The following is a 24,367-nucleotide window of genomic DNA, read 5'->3' as shown; positions in this document are numbered from 1 at the left end:
CGTATAATAAGGTATTTGTCTTTGGGTTTGCAGGCTGACTGGAAGAGCAGTGCAGAAATCGGCGGTAATGGAAGCTGTGTATCCCCTCTTTCGAAGAACAATTAATGTATAAATGTATTCATTCACAATAATGAGATTTCCTTCCAAAATAAGAACGTGTCAGAGCAACATCTTCAGGCAAACTCAGGACGATGTTGTCGTGATCAGCGAAACTATCGAAGCCATTCAGCTCACGATAGTGACCACGTGACCGCGGGCTTGGCGTCGTGTCCGCGCCGCAAGTTTTCTGATCCGCGAACCATCACCGTCAACTTTCGTACGTTGACCAAGACTCTCGACTTGACACGCAAACCATTGCTGTCCCAGAGTCTGTGACCTTGCAATCATGATCTGCAGAAGTTGCCGAAGCAGCATGCTGCTGCGCATGCAGCAGCCACAGACCGCAACATGGGCATCATCAGTGAAACGCCAACTACCCATAGTCCGCAGCCAAATCCGATTCTACAGTGACAAGGGCACAAACCCTCCTGTGGCTGCTCCTCCTCCTCCTCCCAACCCGCGCCAGCCCACTGTTGGCGACGCCTCTGCGCCATCCGCCATCTCCTCTGCGACCCCCGGCGTGTCTCAGCCCTTGAGTACCCCGGAAGGTGTCCACACAGATGCGCAACCTGCTGCTTCCACAAAGCCTGCTGTTGAGCGCCCTCCCAGTAGCTGCCCCGCCGGCACCGTGATGAACGGGTTAAATTACTTCAAGAACAAGCCCGATGTTGTCGCCAAGGAGGACTCGGAGTATCCAGACTGGCTGTGGGATCTCTTGACCGATTCCAGCAAGCAAGCGAAGAGTGAAAAAGGCGGCGTCGATCCAAGCAGTATGTTTCCCCTCAGTTCATCTATGAATTTTTCTTCCGTACTCACATCTTTATCTCCAGCCTTGAACAAAAAGCAACGGAAGCGCTACGAGAAGAAACTCGCCGCTCGCACCGCCGTCCTCCCTCCCAAAATCCCTGCCCACCACCATGCCGAGGACATTGTCCCGGCCCCTTATAACCGCCAGACCATCCCTGAAGACGCCATGCTCGATGCCACCGAAGGTCAAATCAAGCGCTCCGAGGTCACCAAGAGCGCTCGCGAAGCCCGACGAAAGGCTATCAAGGAATCCAACTTCCTGCGCGGCCTGTAAATTCCCCCCTAATATCCGTGTTACAATAGACATCGATCAATGGGTCAGCCATTGGTCAACTAGCAGTGACAACCCACTGTACTTCTCACCTGATAGCGCATAAAACGGGCAAAAGCCCGGTCCATGTATTATTACGTTTGGTTTTGGTTACTTCATTGTTCAATATATTTCAAATGGCATTTGACCTTCTCCCCAAATCCCCCGCGCAAACTGCCCCCCTCTTATTGCGAAATCGACCACTCCTTTTCCGTCCCGTTGTCCGCAAGCCAGGGCGAACAAGCGTTATACAGCGCCTTCAACTCACCGTTTCCTAAGCCGAGGAGCTTCTCATACACGTCCTGATTCGAACGCTCGAACCAGGCGATAAACGCTACCAAGTGTAGATCCGCCCAGCCCGGCTTCTCCCCTTCGAAAAACGGCCCTTTCTTTCCCTCCTGTCCCCGAAGCATCTCCAACAGCACCTCTGCCTCCGTCTCAAGGGACTTCCATACCTCGGCGAATTCCGCGTCCGTCTTGGGGTATAACTCCTCGACCGGCTTTCCGAACGCTTGTCTCCGCGTGCGCTCGAAACACTCTTGCCCGCGGGGGTCTAGAATGGGGAGGACCTTGGGGATGGCCAGTTTCAGAAACATGGGCATCATCCGCGAGACAACCTTCCCCACGACAATGGCAATTGCGGCGCTGGCATCGCCAGAGGGGAACAACGGCGGTGACGGAAAGACTTTGTCCAGATGCTGGATGATGGGGAAAGAATCTGTGAGAGCTCCGTGTGGGTTGGACTTCACGGAGGAGTGAATGATAGTTGGCAGTGTGTAAGGAATGCCTTCCTCGTTTGGAGACAATCCGAGGCTCTTGTTTAGAGGCTCAATGTCTGGGTACGAGATCCAGCTCTCGGTATACGGGATTCCCTTGAAGTTCAGAACCAAGCGGACTTTGAGGGTGTTCGGCGACCATGACCTGGAGGACCCTGGGGTATGTCATTAGCTCACGCAGGACAGTTAATAGCCCGTACTGGTAGGGTACCTGGAAGGGTTGAATCAATGTCGAAGAAGTGGACTGCGTCGGAATCAGGCATTGTGATCAACGGGTAGCTGGTACGGCGAATATTTGTAGAATGTACGGCTACTATGGCCCTTGCTTGTGGCTTTATGTTTCCGTGCGGGGCAGTGCGGCACCGACAGGCGGATTTCTCAGCGGGTCGGAGACTTTATGACACGGTAGTTCCACTGCAACAGCCAAGCTCACAGGAGAATTACTCATTGAGTACATTGAACGAGGGGCATTCAAACTCGAATCTACTGAAGCTTGCACAGTGCTATGTACGTCCAAGAGGGACCCAAGCCCCCACACCAATCAAGTCAAATGGCGAAAACGCTATACATAGGACCGTGGAGACCTACCAGGTACACCGGTGTGTGAATTCGCCCATCTGGAAGCTCCAGGCGGCCCTGGCGCCACGTCTACAGCAAGTGGATGGTCGATCATAGTGGAGAAACTCACTTCAGCCCAAACCCCCCCCTCTTCCCAACCCTTTTCCCTTCCCTCAAAACCGGAATGAACATTCCCTAAAATTGCGGCTTGATAACCCAAGATTGCATCCTGCAGTGAACCAAGGCGGGGAAGGGCCGTTGTAGCTCTCACCGGATCGAACAAGCGCACCACTCACCACCGTGCAAACCGGATAGCCTCGCGCTAAATTAGCGTAGCTCTCAGCTATAGATTGAGCAAACGTTTTTTTTTGCAGCTATGGACAAAGTGAAAGCGCTCGTCGAAAGCGCTCGCCACCTATCGCTCCATCCACTGGATACCTTCCACTCCACTCTTGATGATCATTTGACCAAGATCTACAATGCATTCCCTGCAGACGCCACGGAGAAGGCTCACTTCTTCCAGACCACGCAGGGTGAGCCCACTCTCCAAGGCAAATCGCCGGAGTATCCTCTGGTTTCGATTGAAACGTTCCGGTCGTACATGAAAGGCGCAGCCGCATGCGCCGAAGCTCCAGCACAAGAAGTAGACGCCGAGGCGCCGATTTCGGACTATTTTATTTCCTCAAGTCATAATACTTACTTGACAGGCAACCAGCTGTACAGTGATGCCGCTGCGAGTGCTTACACTTCTGTGAGTTGTGCATGCGCGATGCATCTCTCCGTGGGAGGAACCTGCTAATACGGACAGGTACTGCTGCGCGGATGTCGATCGGTTGAGATCGATGTCTGGGATGGGCTGCCAGAAGACTCGGGGTCGGAAGGCAGTGGCCCGAGCAGCTCGGACAGTGCTTCAGAGGAAGCTTCCAAGGGCGCCCCGAAGGCAAGCTTCAAGGAAAAGATCATGTCCAGGCTCGAGTCCCGGGAAAATCCTGGATCGGGCCTCACGCGCTCTGTTTCGAAGCAATTGAGCAAGAGATTGAGTTGGAAGGTCGATAAACCTCAGACAGATAGCTCGGTCACCACAACATCCATCGAGCCTGTAGAGAAAGCTCCCGTGAAGGCAGAGCCTCGTGTGTTACATGGCCACACGCTCACCAAGGGGACTACTTTTCGTGAGATCTGCTATGCAATCCGCGACAGCGCTTTCGTCACCAGCGATCTCCCAATCATCATCAGCTTCGAAGTCCATGCCAACCTCGAACAGCAACAGATGATGGTAGATATTATCCACGAAGCATGGAAGGGCCATCTAGTCGAAGTCCCCGAGGGCACCGACCCGGATGCCCAGCCCAAACTATCTGAGCTGAAACGAAAGATCCTGATAAAAACAAAATCGACCGCCGTGAAGAAAGACACCCCGGAATCCTCCCCACCCGCAAACAAAGGAAAAGAGGTCCTCGACACCCCCGATGCAGCAGGCCCCGAGACCGACGCAGAAGCGGACCCCGAAGACGCAGCTCACAAAGCCAAGCCCAAGAAGGTGCTGGAGGCCCTCGCCAAGATGGCCGTATACACCCGTGCTTACCATTTCAGCCACTTCGACCAACCTGGTATGCAGCCACCCGCTTGATAACTTCAGCTGCCTGAAACCCCACCCCCTAATCTGATGAAACCGCAAACAGAAGCGAAAGTCCCCAATCACGTCTTCTCGCTCTCCGAAAAGGCTGCCCGCGAGGCCCATGTGACGCATCGTGACACACTCTTCGAGCATAACCGCAGCGCCCTCATGCGCATCTACCCGTACGCCTTCCGCGTGACCTCCTCGAACCTCGATCCCACCTTTTACTGGCGGCGGGGCGCGCAGCTCGTGGCTCTCAACTGGCAGAATCTGGACAAGGGATGATGCTCAACTACGGCATGTTCCATGGGACGCAGGGCTGGCAGCTCAAGCCGCCCGGTTACCGCAGCATTAGGCGTGCAGGTGCAGCGCCCCCTCCATCTGCAGAGTAAATTTGGATTTTGCAGTGGAGGTGTTCGCAGCGCAGGACTTGGCACTGCCGCTCGGGCATACGGAGAAGGGATTCTCACCGTATTTGGTGGTGCAGTTGCATGTTGAGGAGCCGGAGGTGGAAGGTAGTAGTGAGGGCGATGATGCGAGTTCGGATACCGAGAAGAGTAGTTATCGGCGGCGCTCGAGGAACGGAGCGGGGAGATGTCCTGATTTCGAAGGGCAGAAGCTGGTCTTTCCTGCTGTAGTGGGCATCGTGGAAGAGCTGAGCTTTGTCAGGTTAGTTGCCTTTCTTGTTGTCTTTTTTTTTTTTTGGGCTTTTTTCTTTTTCTCCCTTTGCTTTCTTTCCCCCATCTTTTTCAGGATTATTGTGGCTGCTATGCTCTTTCCTGCCTCTCGCTCGATATGGCTTTTAGGTTGCCATTGCGTGCATATGTCCCACCACACCACACCCCCGCCTCCCCAAAGCCCTTGCGTTGATGGGGTGAACCTCTTCGAGCAGAACTCTGTCACGGCATCACGGCATGATGGCATGATGGCATGATGGCATGAGGCTTCCCAAACATGCATGGGCAATGCCTGCACGACCGCTTGTGATGACTGCCGTCCCATCCGTCTCGCTTGCCTGTTTTGTGCTATTATTGTGTACAGGTTATCAGCAGCAGCATTTCCGTTCCATGCCGTGACCAATAGCTCTCAGATCGATCGATCGCGGGAATCGCGCCTCGACTGACAAACTTCCAGATTTAAAATTAAAGATGACGAATTCGGCCGCGACCCCCTGGCCGCGTGGGCCTGCATCCGACTCGACCGCTTACGAAATGGATACAGACTCGTCCATCTACGAGACGCAACGGGTGAACGGACAGGCGGCGTGCTTTTGGTGCGGGTCACCAAGGTCATCTCCTGAGGTGATACGTCATGTTTCGAGATGTCCGGAGAATTTTAGGCCGCTGTGCTTGTCGCATAGGGCCAGTGCAGGGTGGTGTGCACGCGCTTGCGTAGGAGGCACGATTCCGTGCGGTTTTTGTGGCATGCGTGTCATCGTGATCTTCCTCAGATTTTTTCAGGACCTGCCGGTGGCGCATGCTTGCTTCATCACTCGATCGGGGCATTAGAGGCCGCCATTGTTCTATACGAGGTGGCTGACGGCCCCCGAGGTGAGTCGGGCAGTCTCCGGCGGCTGGAAAAGGAAAGTAGATAAAACGGAAATCAGCTCCAATTCCAACAAATCTAAGATATTAAGCAAGGAGGCTCCAGTCAAGGATATGATGCAATGTGCAAAGATACCCTTCCTGTGGAGATCGAGGCTGCGGGGCGTGCAGATTTTACACACACATGCAGCGGCCGGAACAAAAAAAACGAGGGCCTTCGGTATGGCGTCTGGCGAATGAGGTCCCCGTACGGAATTCGAGAGCCACCTAGAGCCGACGGCCATACGAAGGAGATGCGAGGGGGGAGGGGGGAGAGAAAGAGTTAGGTCCACCCGGAAAAGACTAAAGCAGCGGCTAGATCCTGTACGAACTTTAAGACACATCCAAGGTCGATCCGCGCATCACGCTCTTGCCGTTTTTCGAATGGTCGACACCGCGGGGACGGACCTGGGACTTTAGGCAGTTGCTTAATAGACCTAAAACGTGGGTAGCCAGATCCTCGGGGTCACGACGAAACAGAACACCCAGCATAGGGGCCGCTCAGGCCTCGAGATCGAAGGCTTTTGTGCAGACAAAGCAAAATACGATGCATTATGCGCGCCATTGTGATCCCCCCCGCATGGCTCTCGGGCCCCGTTGGCGGACTTGGAGAGACGACAAGGTTTAGACGAAAATGTCGGTGAGCAAAAGCAAAGAATTCAAGAAGCCCACTTCCTCTTCCTGCCAATTCACGTCCCAAGGCTTTGTGGCCCCCGTAGCAACCGCGCCAGAGAGGAACCCGGCCCGCCAAGAGGTATGTATCAAATTGATCAACCCGTGTGGGGCCACACGCACAGTGATCGGTTAAAGCTCCGAAAAGAAGAGTGGGGAAGGTTGGAGAGCAAAGCCATCTGAGAGGCTGCCCCGCCCCTCCCCTGTTTTTCCCCCTGGCCATTTGCTCAGCGACATGGCCCGGTTCTACCTGTCACGTCCTTCCTGCGCCACAGAAACCCTCCCCAGCCGCATGTAGCCCGAAAGGGAAGAATGGAGGCCCAGGGCGATCATAGCATGGGGTATCCATGCAGGATCCAGAAGAAGAAGATCATGCATTCAGGTTGCATATGTCACACCTGCCAGTTAACGCATGCATCAGGAACGGGATTGGACCGAGGCCCCGATAAAGCGAAAGCGTAGAGACCCAACGAGCATGGGGCCGACTGACCAATGATCGGATGGGATCGCCAACGCCCGAAATGAACTCGCACTAAACTAGACTAAAAACGAAAAAGAAAATTAACAATAAAAAGACGCGACTAAAGGAAGACCTGAGGGTTCACTGCGAACGAGCGCGCCTGCTGATTGGCCGCTGTCCGCCGCAGCCAATGGGCGGAGGTCAAACGAAGCCCCATCGAAGATCTGCTTTGCAAGAACCGATACATCAACTTTTTGACGTGCCCTTGTTGCGCGACACTGTCGCTAGCCTTGCCAACTTCTCGCACATCCCGTATTCTCCGGCCCTCCCGTCAGGCTGTCATGCTTTCAGTTACGGCCAAAAAAGAAAAAGAAAAAAAAAAAAAAAAAGCAAAGGCGCTTCGAGCCGAGTATCCCTGGGAAGGAAGCTCCATACGGGTCCTATGGCTGTGTTGGCTGTGTTTAAAGTATACCCTGTCCCACAGCGGATGGGGGACGTGCAGCTTCATGTCATCCAGGTCATTCCGTGGTCCCGCTCCAATTCGCATGGTCCTTGTATGCCCCCGCAAGCAAACAACGAACACCCACGGAGCCCTCGGGAGGCCCCGTACATGTACCCATTGGCTTTTTTTTTTTGCCTGCATCAGGTATGCCTTTTGCCCCGTCGCCTTGATTCCTCCAGCCCCGTCATGCGTCTAGTGTGATGGGGTGGAGCGTGCTCGTCCAGATCGACACTGGGTGGTTCTAGCTTTCGTGCTTTCTGCTTGATCAACCGTAGCATCTGCTTCTCGCAATCACGGGATATTCCGAACATCCTGCCCTACAGGATCTAGCTGAACTCAGTTGCACCCGGGTGATCTAGCGGATGCCTGGCCCTTTTTCCTGGCCCTTTTTTTGGGGACCGAGTTCGATTTGACTTTTCACAAATCTGGGATTATTTGTGTCATTATTTTCTGTTTTCTTTTCTGATTTGATTCTATTCTGATTTTGGATTTTCAATTTATATTTTGTGCTCTACCCATTTTCCCCCCATTTTCTTTTTTTTTATCTACTTTCATGCACTGCAGCTGTGAGTTCTTCTTGACCTTCTCTTTTGGATTCCCATCCTGCTCTTTTCCTCCACCATCGCGAGGTAGGCTTGCGAACCACGGGTCATTGGAATCGTTGGACCTTGATCGGCCTTATAAAGACGGGCTCAGGCTCAGCTGGCGAGGAGACCATCTTTTCTCCCTCGGTTCCCCTCCGGAGAGTAAATCCAATAACTTCATATCCAATACTCAACTGGTGCCTTCCCTTGGCTTCGTTCACCTCGCACCAATATTCACAATGTCCAAGCCGGAAGATGGCACCGCGCCGAGTGCAAACTCTCCTGTCGTCAACAAGGTTTGCTTGGATCTCCTTCCCGCGTACTTTTGTGTACCGCTATTAATGGCTCTTAGATGCCTGGCGTTCGATGTCCCACGTGCATGAGACAAGGCCGGGAGGTCTGGGTCATCCCCGGCAAGAGCTGCCATGTCTGCCATACCCCCCTGTGCATGATCCAAAGGACATGCGATCTTCAATCTACTCTCTCTTGCTTCGACTTTTGTGCTTCGCATTCAGCATTCTCATTTCACGGAGTTCTTCTAGCGCGTGCTTCAGGAAACATCTTGGATCCCGGGGTTCGAGGCGAATGGGGTTTCGTCGGCAATGCACCCATGCAATTTTCAAACAGACCCAGTGGCTTTTTGTGGGGACGGGGAACATCTTTGGTCGCGTTTCTTTGGTTGCTGCTTTTTGGCGCTTTGGCTTCGCAATATACAACTTTGGGCCGGCTTGCGCGACGGTATCTGTGCTTTCCATTGGACTTTTTCTGTACACTCTTTTGCCTAGCACCTTGCATTCTCGTCAAATTGGAACCCGATTCTTTTTTTTCTTTTCTCTAATGTTTTTGAAAAAAAAATCCAGTTCTGTCTCCTTTAGAGCCTCCGTTGTACTTTTGCTCACATGTATACATCCTCACGTGATGCTGCCTGACATCATCCGCGACATTAATAACCAGTTCCCCACACAGGACTCCAGGCGCATATGTCTTTGTTAACTTGGAAAGAAATCCTCATTTCAGTAAAAGGGTGCTCCTGCTGATGCAAAAATGGTTGACACATACCCCATTGGCACTCGCTCTGAAAGCGAGAACCTCGTTCGGGACTGGGGCTTCCGGCATGTTTTCACCTGGTCGGATGGAAGGTATGCTCCAGCCCCCCCCCCCCAGCTTGATGGCCAATACAGCTTGGATGCCTGGGATTAACTTGGTAGTAGCAATGCATATTACTCTCCGCATACCCACAGAGGTCTCACGACTCATCTGATTCGGCGGGGCACGCTGACAATCACGTACCCCGACGATAACGCGGCCTTGCACAGCGGCGAGGTCAAGAAAGAGACCTTTGGCGCTGGCGCTCGAGTAGATGTACCCGCTGGGAAGCTGCATGAGGTTTGGATTGGAGATGAGGGGTGTGAGTATGTGATTGGGGAGTGAGAAAGCGGGTTACTGCTGTTACAGTGATATTGCGCAATACTCGAGACTGGAGTTTTTGGCACGGTGCGATAATCGATTGCGACTCTCCATGACTGCCTTGGGGTAGCCAAGCGACTCGAAGTGTCATCGGGAAAGGTTTCCAGATTGAGAAGTGGACCACTCCGTTACAATTACGTGGTACGCTCTTGTGTTCATACTTGTGTTCATACTTGTGTTCATAACTAACGCCACCATCCAGGGTAGGCGATTAAATAAAGCTCGCTGTTTATCTATAGTCCAATCCAAACCTCAGGAATCATCCCAGAACTTTTTAAGCAAAGACTCCATCGCTCCGATGCTAATAGGCAAAGCGGAAATCAACCCTAGGCATCGTTAGCCCCGTTTGTCCATGCCTCTCCTCCCCTTCAGGGTATACATACCGCTTGTTGCCCAGGTGCTTGTTCTCAGCGACATAGCGCTGTCTCTCATCGCTGGACATTTTGTCCCAAATCGCAGCGTTTTTCCTAAGAAAAAGAAAAATCCTGTTAAAAAAAAAAAAGAACCCGCCAGAAGCCCGACGATTCGAACATACTTGTTGCGCCACTCGTAATAGAATCTGGCTACTACAAACAGAACCATAGCAAAAGCCGCCAAGGCAATCAACACCTTGTTTCCCACGCGGTAATACGGCTTGTCATTGTCCCGGTAGATCTGGTTCCCCGATTAGCCCTGATCCCTGATCCTTCCCAGCCCAAGCAACCCTGGGGGGACATGCCACTCACATTGTTGGAAATGATATTGCTCGCCTGCACCATCATGTTGTACAGGGCCGTCGCCACCGTCCGCGTCCGCACCGTCCCCGCATTCCTCGACGTGATAGCCACCAGAATGGCATGGACATACGGCGACCCGATCAGCAGGGTATTGAGCACCCAGCGCACCCACGGCGAGGCATTATCCGGCAGCGTCTCCAGCGCAATCAACAGGATCATCGCCCACGCCATCGACACCACCCCCAGCAACAACCGCACATTGAACCGCTCCGAGATCCACGTAATACCCAACAGCGTGCAGATGAAGACGACATAGGCCGGGATCGTCAGCAGGTTCGTATGGAAGGTACTGAACCCCAGCGCCTTCAACTGGATGCTGATGTAGTTCGTCGCGGGCGTGTTGGGGATCATCCACACCAGGCCCACCAGGTAGATAATCCATAGGTCGTAGTCCTTCAGCGCCTGCCACAGCATCCGTGGGGTGATCGGCTCGCGGTTGTGCATGCCGCCCTTGGATGGGTCATCGCGCAGCACGCGGTTGACCATGATCTTCTCCTCGTGCTCGGTGAACCAGCCGTCCTTGCCGCGGAACCCGCCGCGGGTCTGGGTCGGCGAGGCCGGCATCCAGAAGATGGCGACGATGCCGATGAGCCCCGTGATCATGCCTTCGAAGGCGAAGAGGTAGCGCCAGCCACCCGTACCTTCTGAGTTGTGGATGTGCAGGAACCCGTAGGCGAGAAAGGCGCTGACGATGGAAGTCGCTTCGTAGGCGACCCAGAAGTAGCTGAGGCGTATCGGGAGCTCCTTGGATTTGTACCAGAAGGAGAGGAAGAGAATGGTATCCGGGATGCTGGACAACTTTTGCGTTAGAGATGATGTTTATCCTGGGGAGGAGGGGAGGGAAACGTACAAACCACCCTCGAGCAGACCGAGCATGGCGCGGCAGGCGAAAAAGCCGCCTTTGTTCTGGATGAAGGCTTGACAGGCGGCAATGATGCTCCAACTGATCATTTGCACGGGGATCCAGCGATCGGGGCCGACCCATTTGGAGATGAGTTGGGAGGGCATCTCGGCGCACAGGAATACCACGTAGAAGATGGTCTGGCCGGTGTTGTAGTCATTGTGGGTGATTCGAATATCACTGAACAGAGTGTCGGATGTGGCTTGCACAATGTTGGATCGGTCCAATTGTAACGCGAAGAAAGTAATACAGGCGAAAGTGCAGATGCGCCAGTCAATCTAGTCGAGTTAGCATGCCAGCCCTGCCATGGGTGGTGTCGAGTGCGCAAACCTTCTTGAGGACGTCCTTCTCCTCCTTCTCGGTCCAGTCGAAGTTGGGGTCCCAGCGATGGTACCCCTCGTAGTCCTCCTTTGGTTTATAAAACCGAGGGTCCTCGGTGGTATCGAACGTGCTATCGATCACCTTGACCTCGCCGCGGTGCTCCTCAAGAGATGACGAGGACGCCGAGTCGGAGGCTGGCTCAACCTTGAAGGTCGTCTTGGGATCATAGTCCCCGGATTTGAAGTCGATGCTTTTATCCTCGACGGTCATCTTGGGCCTTGAGCGTGAAGGGCAGACTACAGTGTCGAGGAAAGATAACTACTCTTATCACGGAGGGGAATCCCAGCTATAAAGGCTGGTGGTCGAAATAAAAAATATGATATAGCCTTCCCGCGCACATATCACGCCATCAGCGTGGCCCATTGATCTTGTATACGGATGCCCTCGTTGGATGGAGTGGGGCATTTGGGGTCAACGTCTCATGTCTCGTCTGGCTACTTATGATGGTGCCCAGTCGCCTCGGTCCTCTAGCGGAGCTCAACCTCCACTGAATGGTCCATTCGCCATGTGGGAGGGGTCGATAGGCTCGCGATGTGCTGGTATGAAAGCATAATCGGAGAGATTCCGGGTGCATTGGAGCTGACACTGGATTCCAAATCCGAGATCTCAAACAGGCCCTGGGCTTTTTAGCCGGAGCGTATGCAGCAGGCGGGACGCAAGAAACTCCACAAACTGGGGAAAGGCTGGAATCACGCAAGCTCCCATAAAGTGACGTTAGGGTGGACGAGTCAGGATCGTGCAGCTTATACAAAATGCCCCACTGCCCCCCGCCTTCATGTTTCTGTCCTTCTAGACCGTACAAGGCTTTGAAAAAGCCAATCGCAAAACCGTCCGTAGCCGGCGGGCTATCTGTGGATGGCAGAGAGGCTCTAATGCGCAACAGGCAGCGTACTTTAAGATCAAAGGCCACACTCAAGGGTTTTACCTATTTGGTCGACCTAGGGAGTCGCTGGGGGGCGAGCAGCCCTAACAATGCTCCGACGTGAAGTCCTATCAGGATAAAAAATCCCCCGACTAGGCCGCGCCTTAAATGCGAATCAAGTTTACGTCGGGACTTTGACTTCAGGTGCCGAAAAGTCGGCAGCTCACGTCGCGTCAGTCGAGTTGAATCTCACGTCATTTCCATCGCAAGTGACAAGACAGAAGAGACAAGGGCCTCGAGATCATCGTGGGGTGTGGCCAATGAGAGACCGTGATCTACTAGATGGTCGATATTCAACCAATCACAGCTCCCCATTGCTATCTTGCGCAACAACAAGCACGCCATTCGCAACGGTTATAACGAACGCACTCTTCGAATGCAAATGACAGTATACTCCCTTCGGAGTATCGTGACGATGAACCGTTCTACCAATGCCTCGGACAGTATATTGGGACGCAAAGAGTCTTTCCTATCGCCACCCCGCATTCATGGTGCAATATTAGTAGTTTGGGTCACAGGCCTCATGTATATAGAGATCTGATCCTCGCCACTCCGCGTTTTCTAATAGCCTGAAAAAAAAAAACTACTGGCAAGTATAAGTCAGATACAGGTTGAAGCATCCAACACCTCGATTCTACCATACAATCAGATACTTTTCAAATGGCGCCCTCAATCACAGGCACGGTCTCCGTGCGAGACACAACCACCCAAGCCCCTCGTCCCACCAACGGTGGCTCCAACAAGGAGCACTTGATCGGATACTCGATCGACAAAGAGAAGGAGCTCAAGGGCACAGACAAGGTCGCTCCGGTATCATACCCCCATTACCTCCCCGTGTGGGACAACGAAACCGAGCGCTACCCACCCTTGACCATCTTCGAGCACTACGAACACGGCAAAGATGCAGACCCCAGCTACCCGGACCTGTTCCCCAAGGACAAAGCCCAAATCGACGAGATCACCCCCTTCATCGGCTCGGAAGTCCACGGCGTGCAACTAAGCAAGCTCAGCAACGCCGGAAAGGACCAATTAGCCCGCTATGTCGCTGAGCGTCGTGTCGTCGGTATGTCCATCCCAGACATCTCCAGTCCCCCCCCCCGTTCATCAGCAAAACTAACCCACCCCAGCCTTCCGCGACCAAGACTTCGCCGACCTGCCGATCCAAGAAGCTGTCGACTATGCCGGCTACTTCGGCCGCCACCATATCCACCAAACCTCCGGCGCCCCTAAGGGCTTCCCGGAAGTCCACATCGTCTTCCGCGGCGCCGACGACCGTACCGGCGCAAATTTCCTCGCCCAGCGCACAAACACCATTACCTGGCACTCCGATGTCACTTTCGAGAAGCAGCCCCCCGGTACCACCTTCCTGTATTGGCTCGATGGCCCCACGAGCGGCGGCGACACCCTCTTCGCCGACATGGCACAGGCCTACAGGCGCCTGTCCCCGGGCTTCCAGAAGCGCCTCCACGGTCTCCGCGCCGTGCACTCGGGTGCCGAACAGATCAACGCTAGTTTGAACGGCGGCGGCATCGCGCGCCGCGATCCTATTACCACCGAACACCCTATTGTCCGCACGCACCCAGTAACGGGCGAGAAGGCGCTATATGTCAACCCGCAATGTAAGCTTGAACCCTCCAAAAGTCGGAGAGGAAAGAAGGCACCAGACTAACGATGCCCCAGTCACCCGCTATATCGTGGGCTACAAGAAGGAGGAATCGGACTATCTTCTCAAATTCCTCTTCGACCACATCGCGCTGTCGCAGGATCTGCAGGCCCGTGTGCGCTGGCGCCCGGGGACGGTCGTCGTCTGGGATAACCGGTTGGTGGCCCACTCGGCTGTTTTCGACTGGGAGGATGGTCAAAGACGCCATATTGCGCGTCTCACGCCGCAGGCGGAGCAGCCGTATGAGACTCCGTTTGAAGAGTAAACCATGTAAATCGATGTGCTTGATGATAAAATAAGGGCCAAATTTGTGAGATCTATATGCCCAAGCTGAATCCGATTGGAGTCGTAGGGGTATTTCTGAGAAAGAACCCCGAGTATCGTGGGTTGTCTCGATGTAAATATACTTCCGCATTCATAGTCATGATTAGGTTGAACGACTGAACCGACTCAAAAGACCGACTTGCCATTCATTGAACCTCCTCGCGGAGAATGGGAGTATACAGTTACTAGCATGCAAGGCATTAGAAAGGCTCTCAAATATCGAGATCGGCAATTCCAACTCCTCCACAGACAAGGGCGACGGCCTGCCCATGTCGCGGTTAAGCACAGTATCCACGTCATCCAGTGCCTGGTATAATACTTTCATAGCCTGCTGGTTGTTCACAGCATGGCCTGCACTGACATTCGAGTATCGAAGATCGGGATTGAAGACCCAGAGCTGAGGGTGTTTAATAACTATCATGGTTACGGAAAATTGAGGGCGCATACCAAAAGTCCAGACTTCTGTCCACTGTGCACGACGAACCGCCGGGCACTTTCCCGCTCGATTAACTCGAGGAGCTGGGCGGCGATGATGACTTCCGCTGAGTAGCTTTGTATTGACTGGTTCGTGCTGATGGAGACGTGCGCTTTTAAGAGCCGCCAGCCATTGACAGAGGGGTCTTCTGTGCCAAGTACCGCGTTGCAGCTTGTACAGGCAAGGCTTCTCTGTTCAGGGTCATGAAGATTTGAAGGCTTTTCCTCGCTGGTCTAGGTAGATGGTCGATATGTTAGCGGGCTATCCGGAATGAGAAGTCAAAAGTGTTTGAAAATAGATAATAAGATTCCATAATACGAAATGTCCCTTCCTCAATCACGACAACCGCATGACTTTTCAAGAGCCGCAGACGCAGCTCCAGCTACCGTTGAAGAAGGAAGGAGCGAATGGCAAGCTCGTTCCAAGATGTATCGCCTAGTCCGTGGCTTCCGCGAAATCCATCTCAGAGAGAGGATAACAGCTTCGACCACTGGCTGTCTAGGCGAAATCGTCCCGTCACGCAACTTGCAGCGCTGTATTTTTCTGGGGCAATTGTATCGGAGGCCACCCCATGGGCAAGAAATGGTCTCCTTCTTGTTGCCCACAAGAGCAGTGTAGGAAAAGGAATACACCCTCGTAACTTAGAAAGTCGAGAAAGGGAATAGCAGCACGGAATAACAAATAGCATTGTCACTGTTCCTAAATAAAGGGATTATCCATACCTTTTTCAGTCCCCCGCAATCACGCTCCGCCAGCAGAAACGTCGCGGTGTCAACGAGCACAGTCCCCGTGGTCGCGACAACACGACTCGAAGCACCATACCCTTTAATCTGAGCATTCTGCTCCTCAACCCTAAGCGCGGCATTGGCTTCCGGCTCCGCATCCTCTTCATGCGGATCGGGTTTGTGGCAGTGCCAGAAGTCCATCATCTCAGCCCAGTTCCCGCTGGGCAGGTCTTTCCAGTCCCAGCCACCTCCGCTCGTCTCGTCCTGCGAGGTTCGCTGCGGGGGCGTGGTGTTTAGGAGCTCCGCGCTGCATGACCGACATCGGATTCGCGTATCCGGTGACATGTCCCCCGCTGTCCATGGGACATAGTCATCTGTTAGTTCGTCGCTGGGCGCGAGGACTGGGTCAGTGGGGTCGATGGGCATTCTGAAAGAATAGTCATGGCTAGGGGGGCTTCGCCGGATGTGCGTGTGTAGTCAAGATCCGACGAGCAGCTTCGCTGACGCGCGCGGGGAGCTTGGTGGTCTCCGTGACATCTTGGAAAGGGTGGGGGAGAGATACGGTCACTGCTTTTCGGGAGTCTGAGAGCTGGATGGTAGGGTGCAGTCCATTGAGAGCTGGGTGTGAGGGGAGAGAGACATAGAGGGTGATTTGACGGATGTTGGGGAGGAGTTCGGCGTGCAGGTACAGGGGGGTATCGGGAGGGGAGAGCATTCTAGACGCAAACGCGGCCAGTTGTTCAGCTGAAGCTGGACGCGTCTTGATCTGAATTACAGACTGCGTGGGAAAGGTCAGTTTTGGCATCAACGCGACACAAAATATGATGATAGCTGGGCCAATGCAAACAGTGCAAATAGCACTAAGCCTAATTGGGCCGGAGGCTCGAAGGCGCCGCTTTCGCTGCGTGTGGGACGTTCCATGCATTTCTTGTAAAGGTGGCAGTTGATGGTTGGAATCAATTCTCTGGGATCAACTCACTGCTTCGGAACTCACATGAGATGGTCCATTTGCGAATGTGGGGTGGGAATCCATGAATAAATGTGCCCCCAAACCCCTAACCCCTATGCTTGTGCTACAAAAGTCCAGATCTTTCGATCCATTTTTCAGCTTAGGCTTATACTTCTGACGTCTGGTTTCGCCTTCACTTGAGGTTTTTCATATGTAAAAATCCATACGAGCTATAAAAATGCACATTAATTTTGGGACATATGAATGCAATATGGAGCGCGTGAAACGAACCACCTGGTGAAGCACGGACGCATCCGCGACGCAGGACAGACGCGAGAACTCAAACAAACCCACCCCAACCATCGAACTCATCCGCAAATCTCACCGCCGCTTTCAGATAAAACTGATCATGGTCGCCCCAGGTCGACGATAACTCATTTAAGCACCGTAAGGCCTTGACGTAATGCGCGTCGGTCGAGTACTCCCCCTTGACAGCTTGCTTCGACACCCAATCCCAATCTCTGCCCCGAAGGTCAGTCTCACGGACTCTGTTGAGTGACAGCTCCGGTCGAAGCTGCGCAATGAAAATAGCTAATGTGACCAGCCACCATTGCCGAACCAATGGGATTTGTAAATGGGCAGGAACGAATGGGAGAAGGACCCGCACCGCGTGACTGGTGGTCAGGACATGGACAAGAAAGAAGTCATACTTCTCAATAGAGTCTTTTGGCGCGGCAGCAAAGAGTGTAGCGGCAAGTTCCTGACTTTCTCGGAACTGCTCTATGGGGTTCTCAATTGTCCATGCGTTCCAGTGGTCGAGTAAAGCGGCTTCGTGGGTTTGGAAGACCCTGGAGAAATTATCGTCTCCGGCTGTTGCAAAGAGCCCGTCAAACTTCTTGTCGGTTCGCACTTTTTCGAAGATCTCGAAAACAGACTTCGAGCGATATGACGGCTCTAGCTCTGTGTATGCTGGGTCCGCGAGGTATTTATGCTTCTCGTTGAAGCAGGTCGCAGCTAGTCCAGGGCTTCCATGGCAACCTCTCGGCTGGACATCTCAAAGGCGTATGCGAGATGGATGAGAGGGTGACCGACTAGTCTTGTCAGTTCCATCAACTTCCAATGTATATTCAGACAGCACGTACGATCAGCCATGATGGAGTGGAAAATGGGGTTTTCTCCCGAGAACAGGTACTCCGCTACCACTTCCTTCCACTCGTAATTGTACCGGACTAGTTCGTCTTCGAAGAAATCAACAAACGCTTTTTGATACCTGGGAAAGCTCGTTAATATGCAGCCTAAGAGGTCCAAACACGGCGGTACATACTCTCGATGTCCTAGGTGCTCTCTCCAATCCTCCGCTGTCACCTCGGCTGGCGAGTCCTCCCACGCATCCAGTAGCTTGGACTCTGTTTCGTACATGCGCGTGAGGTCATCTGCGTCTGCGCCCTGGAGGAAAGCCGCACAGAGGATCTAGTGATCTGATTAGCATACTGTTCTTCGTCATTGAAAGACGAAACTAACATGAGGAGCATGGTTATGGAATTTCCGATCGTTGTACAGGATCGCGTAGTTTGCATGGTTCAACCTGAGCAAATGTTTCAACGCCCGGCCAGGATTCTCTTGAGCCGAGTCGATATCATGAATCTTCACTGGCGAGACCTTGAGCGGTTGCTTCTCCCAGGAAAACAGTCGCAGGGACCGTAATGACGGCCAATTGATGGACAGCATCGTGTTGGTAGATCAGATGCCAATGACGTTAGCGGGGCGATATGCTTGTCAACGGGTCAGATGATCTGGGTTTGCAGTGCACTCCAGGGCTCACCTGCGTTGATTTCGAGCTCCTTTGAATTGGAGCAATTTTCGATGGAAACCGAAGCTCAATGATTTGTCTCCAGGCCCACAGTGATCATTTTCAGGCCGGCGGCCTCAACGCGTTCAATGTTGGGATTGTGGCCTTCTAACACAGGCATCAAAAGTGGCGGCACTCAGTCACATGATCAACGTCATCTGGCTATTTGGTGGGTATAGAACATAAAACAACTTGAAACAGTACGCAGGAAGTGCCTTATATCGAAAATAAAGTAATTCGATCGGGAGCCTACTGGGACATTGCAAATGAGCTCATGCCTTCGGTACCATCAGTTAACTTTCCTAGAATGGTATCGAGTGGGACATCGTTTGCTTAAAACACAAGACCCAAACACGCCATAAATACCCACGCGCCCAGCGCAGGGGCTCACAGTGACCAACCCTCCTATTTCAGCAGAACTAACCCATTCCGGGACGCAGGTTGTGCCAAAATGACCGGGAACTTCTTCCAGCCTGGGATGCTGCACCCACTTTCAATACAACAAGCGAGACACTCCTGGCGAGCCACCAGTGGATTATACAGCCCATATAGAGCCATAAGTGTCGAGCCTTGATCTCCATTCACGATAGCCACCTCATGTCCTCTGATGTTGATTGTGCATACGGGTTGCTGCTGTCGAGCCTTAGCGAGCTCCTTCGTTATTTCCTTCTTAAGATCAGCGGACGACTTGCATCCGTCTCTCCGACAGGCCGCTCGTCCCATTCCATGTGCAATGCTGTCGACAACAAATCGAGGGCCAACGTGAGACAGAACAGTGCTTCCTCGAACAAGGGCAATTGACACCTGCAAGAATTCTTCCAATACCTTATTGGACGTTCGAACTGTCAGTTGTAATTCAGGTGTAGAACCATAGCAACGTTGGATATCCTCGACCGCCCTCCTGGAAATGTTCTGCATGCTGCCCTCTGTCTTTTCACGACGGTGGATATCCCAATGGCTTCGGACAGGCTCATCGATATATCGATAGTACCGGCCTTCGTAGAGAATATGGCCGTTCAGCACATTGACCCGTGCATAGTTGACAACATTATTATGATAGGGGTCGCGCAGGATTTCCAGGTAGTAGCAGATCCCGTCTTCATCTATCGCAGATGAGAATCTCATAGGATCATCCTTAGGGCTTTGTATCGGGCGACTGAAAAGACACCTTGCCACCTGCATGACGGAGAGTTCGAGAAACCGGTACTCGGTCTCAATAACCGACATGAAGAAAGGCATCGGTTTATTACCTCTTACTATCTGACAAAAACGTTGCCGCTGAATGCCATATAGATATTCCAGGCCACCCCGCTGGGGATACAGGGCAGCAATGGGGTTGATACCTGCCAGGGGTCTACCGAAGCGCAGGACGGTAAGGGTGAGCACAGCAAGACAGTATGGGGAATGCTTCCTCGCACCAGATTCTTTAGAACATAGTTTGCAAGCGCACTTTTTGCAAAGCAGCCCGACTGCGTTCTCGAAAGTATCCGTGGCTTCTTTAAACGACTGAATAGAAGCCGCGTTCAGCATAGAACGATGGAAGCCCTTGTAACCAAGTTCTGGAAACCGTCGCTGCAGGAAGGTAACGTAGTTTATCCCGTAGCTATTCTCGAAGTGGATCGTGCATTCACGAGTCCACTCCATAGGGACCCCACGCTCGCCATTAGCGATGCCAGAGAAAATGCGAGCTCCACTCCCAACGACGGTCCCAAAGATTTCTGGAGATTGCTTCAATGAAAGAAAAGCCTCTTGGAATGTTTTCTCAAGAATGATATCCCAAGATATTCGGCTTGAAATCATGTCTTCTAGGTCTGGATCATCCATCATATGCCTTGCCTTAACATCATCCACGTTTTTCAAAGGAAAGATCGTCTCTGTTTTCGCTACAGACCGGGTCTGATGAGCTTGAGCAAGCACTGCTGTCAGCTGCGCCTGCTGTTTCCTCTCGTCAAAGTTGGAATATCGCCGGCGATTGTCGCTTTTGTTGTATATAGTGACACTGAGGTCAAAGAGCCAAGCCCCAATAGCCGCAAGAGCCGCCCCGTCCGCCGTTCCTACAAGCGTGATATTGCGAATATTCCGCTCCTCCCTCTTTGCAAGGCCCGTCATGGCATAAAGCGCTTCGGCAATACTCTGTGGATCTGAGATCTTCCTCAAAGACCTAATATGGTCAGAGGAATCGAGCTTCGGCCATGTCTGTCGCCCAACAGTCGACTCGCCATCAAAAGACATAAATTTTTCCGCTAGAAGAGGGAACGCTGTCGTAGAAACAAGACCCCCACACTTTTCAACAAGTTTCTGCATGGACAACTCTCCAGGGACACGAAGACCGAACCCAGCTGGGGCCCTCTGCACGAACTGCTCACAGAAAGCCCGCATAATCCTGGTCGTCACCCACGGCGAGTAAATCTCCAGCAAACAGCCTGTTAAAGCCACAAAGTGGGAACAGGCTTCATGGCTCGTCAGCAAACCGATCGGGGTCCTTTGGCCAAGTCCAAACCATAGCGTCTTCGAGGCAGTTTTGTGTAGCTCACTCTCATGCAGCGCTCGAAGTAAGCTATGGTGTCCTGTCGGACCCAGCCTCAGCTGGCTGCCAACGTAGCTAGCAACGTAAATGGCGTGGGTGTCGATCCCTAATCTTTGCAGGTTGAAGAGAAATTCTATACCGAAATTTGCGACTCCGCTTGCGGGCCCGACGTTCAAATGCATTTGAGGCATGAGAGACCCCATCTTGAAGGATCATGGGCTGGGCCACAAACAGTGAGGGAAAATATGGAGAGAACACTGTCTTTTTTTTCTTCGGATTCAACGACATGATCTGGAGGAGGTGCGAATTTCTAGTCGGTGCATCGAGACGGGCGCGTATTTGCGAATACCCCATGTACGCGCGCGCGAGGAGGATTCAAATCATTGGAAAGCAAGTGAGGCTCTATTCTATATTAAGAAACAGCTTGACAGGCTCTAGAAATACGATACGCATAAAGGACCGGGCGCTTCTCAAAACGACTAGGGTTAATACTGCGCCACGGCAGTGATTTCTTGATCAACTACCCCAAGTTCTGGCCCCGAAAATCCTAGCTACACTGGAACAAAAGACGCGGAAGTTTCAAGTTCTCATATCCACAGAGAACAGATACGATGTAATGGTCTAATCAATTTATCATACAAGCAATCTAAATCTACTTCTTCAACTCTTCTGCTCAATGGCAGGAATGGGAATTTCCGGTTTAGCCTCCCCAGAAAGAACCTCCAACTCGATGCGCGGGCCAACAAAGTTCTTGCGACCGTCGAAAATCCAAGCCAATGCCGAAATAATAAAAACAATCGCGAAGGCGACAACACAGTAGTTCATGTTGTTCCCCGTGACAGGAAGTTCGGGTGGGAAGAGGAACAGAACAGTAGTCAAAGTGATGTAGACCAACGAGATCTATGACAAGTGTTAGCAAAGCACCGCATCGATACGCTAGTGAGGAACCTACGATGTTCAAGGTCCAGCCGAGGATTTCTGGAAGGACGAAGTGGCGCTCAGGGAGGGTGTTACGTCCGCGGATACAGTTGATGGCGATGGGGATCCCGTAGGCAAGATCCAACATGACAACAGCAGCCGAGATGATCGCATTGAACGCACTTTTGTATGTTAATATAGTTGTTGAATGATGCATATTGGGCTTGCTTACCTGGACGATCCGAGGAAAATACATCCAAAGATGACAACGAGGAGGAGGTTCAGATAGAGCGAGTTCAGGGGCACACCGAGTTTGGGGTGAACTCGGGAAAAGAACCTAGAGAATGGAAGACCGCCATCACTAGAAAGTGTCAGAAAGGAATACGTCTTGATGAACGGATGGGGTCATACCGAGCGAATGCATAGCACATACGGCTGCTGGTCGTCATGATCGCAGTGGTAGCGAAGAGCATGCAGACGAGAGGGAAACTGTGGCTTTTGTTAGCATAGGCATGAAAACGGGATTCTGGACTCACTCACATCAACAGGCAGATGGCACCGGCGTTGTTCTGGGTCGCATGCTTCAAAATAGTCAAGAGGGGACCAGCAGCGCCGTTAATCATGTTGTCTATCGGGCCGCCCACGAACAACATAACGATAAGAAAGATCAATCCGGTCACAGTGCCGATACCAACACAAGCGATCATGATCTTGGGACCCTCCACAGAGGGATTAGGGATTTCTGGCGCTATTAGTTTTGCGTCCTCGCACTGGACTGATGCGTGATTTACCTTCAATCATGTGTGCAACACCGTCCTACGCCATGTTAGAATAGGTGTAAAGCATGTGCTTGTCGGAAGGAACTTACAAATCCGGTAACACCAAGACCTCCTTGAAGAAGCTATTGAAAGGTCAGAAATTATACCACTTGAGGGTTGAGCGCGAAACATACACCGAGGAGCCACGCGATGCCATCAGGCCCTAGAAGGAGTCAGCGACGCAGTTTTGAACACTTTCAGATAATGAACGTACATCCCGTCCTGTTGAGGAATTCCCGGAACACGAAGCTATTGATATTAGAAGAGACTCGTAGTGTGCGAGCATGGTATGCTTACTCTCCAGAGTTATAGTTGGGCGATGCGCAAGCAAGCGTTGTGATACAAATGATAGTGAACCCAGCAAGAGACCAAATGACTAGCGATACTGTCAGTACGTAGACTCGGCTTCCAAGACTCGATCCTCATACAAGCAGCTTTATTGAAATAGGGAAGGATGCGGTTCAAAAGGGCGTTGATCAGGAAAGCGACGATGTTGTATGCGATGTAAATCAAGAACTGTTGCCACGGGTGGGACTCGAAAGTCTAGATGGAGTTATGAGAGGTTTCGATCTGCAATGGCTGGAATCGGTGCATACCGGATGCATCAAAGAAATCACGGCCAGGACCAGTTGACTGCCGAGAAGACCACCAGTCGCGACCAGCGCGACCCAACCGGCGCAGTTCACCCATCCGGTAATCCATGACAGAATAGGCATTGACTTTCGCCAGGAAATGACTGTAGAATGGTCAACCAATTAATCTATTGTAGATCTCGCTCCATCCAATTACTCACCAGCAACCCAATGGTATTGACCACCCGCGCTTATCGCCGCAAGCCATGTTAGTCGTCTGATCAGGGCGCAAAGCACATCCGGGGAGCTTACGTCGGGTACGCAGATAGGAATTCGGCCAGCGATGCAGACATGCACAAGTTACAGATACCGGCAGTCAAGAGCCCTTCAACTTGTCAGTATAGAACAATTGATCTGTGGATTGGACGAACTCACCCCACACGACACTGGTACTTCCGCCGGACGGAAGACTCAGCGACAGACTTGTTGAGAGCGCCGTCCATGACTATCCTCCCAAGTTAGTCGACCATTATTCGATGTTATAAGGTTCTCTCCATTGAAGCGCGTACGTTTAGAATAGCGAAAGCCAGGCCCAGCATAGATCTGGTAGAAAACAATCAGTATGGTAGTCAGATCTCCGGTGGCGCGTCGCGGAAAACATACACTAGCGAGAAATGGCGCTTCAGCTCTTGCTTGTGGCCGATCTGGGCCAATTGCACATCGTCATCCGCCGTGTCCTTCATGATGGCGGGTTTGGGGAGGATGGGAGAGTCGAGGGCCGAAAGAAACTGCAACAGGCCGTATTAAAAGTCAGCGTCAGCCATGACGATTTGAAAGTCGCGCCCGAGTCTCCAGGAATTTTGCGGGGGATAGCTTTAGAGTCCGTTAATAAGAAATTGGGGTAATGCGATTAACGTTTGTGAACATCGCGATAACAAGGGCGAGGGGTCATTGGCTGGCTGCCCCGAATACGGTGGTTTGCACCAATCACGAGGCCCAAAGGAAAGCAGATTCGGGCGGTCCGATTCCGGGCGCCACTCGCCTCCCCATTGCGCCCTGGAGCTTATCGTCTGAGGGCGCCGTCTGATTGGTGGAACCACCTCAAACGTATGGAGCAGCGCGCTCTTGGAG

At 52.5% G+C, this 24,367-nt stretch overlaps 9 protein-coding genes across 9 annotated transcripts; 4 read left to right on the top strand and 5 right to left on the bottom strand.

Moving 5' to 3' along the window:
* Positions 1 to 412: 412 nt before the first annotated feature.
* N7468_009116 (mitochondrial 54S ribosomal protein mL54) lies at positions 413 to 1,180 on the top strand (the record flags this gene model as incomplete). Its single annotated transcript, XM_058478412.1, has 2 exons — positions 413 to 869; positions 930 to 1,180. 2 exons carry the CDS (start codon positions 413 to 415, stop codon positions 1,178 to 1,180), a joined length of 708 nt encoding a protein of 235 aa, XP_058326742.1.
* A 221-nt stretch (positions 1,181 to 1,401) lies between these two features.
* On the bottom strand, positions 1,402 to 2,255 carry N7468_009115 (glutathione S-transferase family protein; the record flags this gene model as incomplete). The annotated part of the gene is made up of 2 exons (XM_058478411.1): positions 1,402 to 2,147; positions 2,204 to 2,255. 2 exons carry the CDS (start codon positions 2,253 to 2,255, stop codon positions 1,402 to 1,404), a joined length of 798 nt encoding a protein of 265 aa, XP_058326741.1.
* A 671-nt stretch (positions 2,256 to 2,926) lies between these two features.
* On the top strand, positions 2,927 to 5,469 carry N7468_009114 (putative phosphoinositide-specific phospholipase C; the record flags this gene model as incomplete). The annotated part of the gene is made up of 6 exons (XM_058478410.1): positions 2,927 to 3,301; positions 3,359 to 4,160; positions 4,233 to 4,417; positions 4,486 to 4,531; positions 4,576 to 4,837; positions 5,259 to 5,469. Coding segments are annotated over 6 exons (1,881 nt in total), but the record flags the coding sequence as incomplete, so codon positions are not given.
* Positions 5,470 to 9,013: 3,544 nt separating this feature from the next.
* N7468_009113 (uncharacterized protein) lies at positions 9,014 to 9,400 on the top strand (the record flags this gene model as incomplete). The annotated part of the gene is made up of 2 exons (XM_058478409.1): positions 9,014 to 9,108; positions 9,181 to 9,400. 2 exons carry the CDS (start codon positions 9,014 to 9,016, stop codon positions 9,398 to 9,400), a joined length of 315 nt encoding a protein of 104 aa, XP_058326739.1.
* A 337-nt stretch (positions 9,401 to 9,737) lies between these two features.
* Positions 9,738 to 11,704, bottom strand: N7468_009112 (putative transporter; the record flags this gene model as incomplete). Its single annotated transcript, XM_058478408.1, has 6 exons — positions 9,738 to 9,762; positions 9,820 to 9,903; positions 9,972 to 10,090; positions 10,162 to 11,002; positions 11,063 to 11,391; positions 11,444 to 11,704. The coding sequence occupies 6 exons, from the start codon at positions 11,702 to 11,704 to the stop codon at positions 9,738 to 9,740; spliced, it is 1,659 nt and encodes a 552-aa protein (XP_058326738.1).
* A 1,372-nt stretch (positions 11,705 to 13,076) lies between these two features.
* On the top strand, positions 13,077 to 14,344 carry N7468_009111 (TauD/TfdA dioxygenase family protein; the record flags this gene model as incomplete). The annotated part of the gene is made up of 3 exons (XM_058478407.1): positions 13,077 to 13,479; positions 13,544 to 14,035; positions 14,097 to 14,344. The coding sequence occupies 3 exons, from the start codon at positions 13,077 to 13,079 to the stop codon at positions 14,342 to 14,344; spliced, it is 1,143 nt and encodes a 380-aa protein (XP_058326737.1).
* Positions 14,345 to 14,506: 162 nt separating this feature from the next.
* N7468_009110 (uncharacterized protein) lies at positions 14,507 to 18,280 on the bottom strand (the record flags this gene model as incomplete). The annotated part of the gene is made up of 9 exons (XM_058478406.1): positions 14,507 to 14,800; positions 14,851 to 15,111; positions 15,601 to 16,004; positions 16,093 to 16,381; positions 16,938 to 17,546; positions 17,591 to 17,643; positions 17,695 to 17,822; positions 17,877 to 18,022; positions 18,074 to 18,280. 9 exons carry the CDS (start codon positions 18,278 to 18,280, stop codon positions 14,507 to 14,509), a joined length of 2,391 nt encoding a protein of 796 aa, XP_058326736.1.
* A 526-nt stretch (positions 18,281 to 18,806) lies between these two features.
* On the bottom strand, positions 18,807 to 21,131 carry N7468_009109 (uncharacterized protein; the record flags this gene model as incomplete). Its single annotated transcript, XM_058478405.1, has 1 exon — positions 18,807 to 21,131. The coding sequence occupies one exon, from the start codon at positions 21,129 to 21,131 to the stop codon at positions 18,807 to 18,809; it is 2,325 nt and encodes a 774-aa protein (XP_058326735.1).
* Positions 21,132 to 21,588: 457 nt separating this feature from the next.
* On the bottom strand, positions 21,589 to 23,979 carry N7468_009108 (GABA permease GabA; the record flags this gene model as incomplete). Its single annotated transcript, XM_058478404.1, has 17 exons — positions 21,589 to 21,828; positions 21,881 to 22,028; positions 22,079 to 22,207; positions 22,258 to 22,335; positions 22,387 to 22,588; positions 22,638 to 22,662; positions 22,715 to 22,747; positions 22,799 to 22,827; positions 22,879 to 22,913; positions 22,962 to 23,040; positions 23,093 to 23,207; positions 23,261 to 23,400; positions 23,458 to 23,486; positions 23,549 to 23,621; positions 23,672 to 23,741; positions 23,806 to 23,839; positions 23,900 to 23,979. The coding sequence occupies 17 exons, from the start codon at positions 23,977 to 23,979 to the stop codon at positions 21,589 to 21,591; spliced, it is 1,539 nt and encodes a 512-aa protein (XP_058326734.1).
* Between the last annotated feature and the right edge of the window lie 388 nt (positions 23,980 to 24,367).

Source organism: Penicillium chermesinum, assembly GCF_028974085.1.
Source record: "Penicillium chermesinum strain IBT 19713 chromosome Unknown utg000007l:1.0-2695246.0:1.0-2697696.0, whole genome shotgun sequence".
In the NCBI taxonomy this organism is placed as follows: Eukaryota; Fungi; Ascomycota; class Eurotiomycetes; order Eurotiales; family Aspergillaceae; genus Penicillium; species Penicillium chermesinum.
Note: the sequence above shows the minus strand (reverse complement) of the source record. Positions and strands in the feature narration are given on the sequence as shown.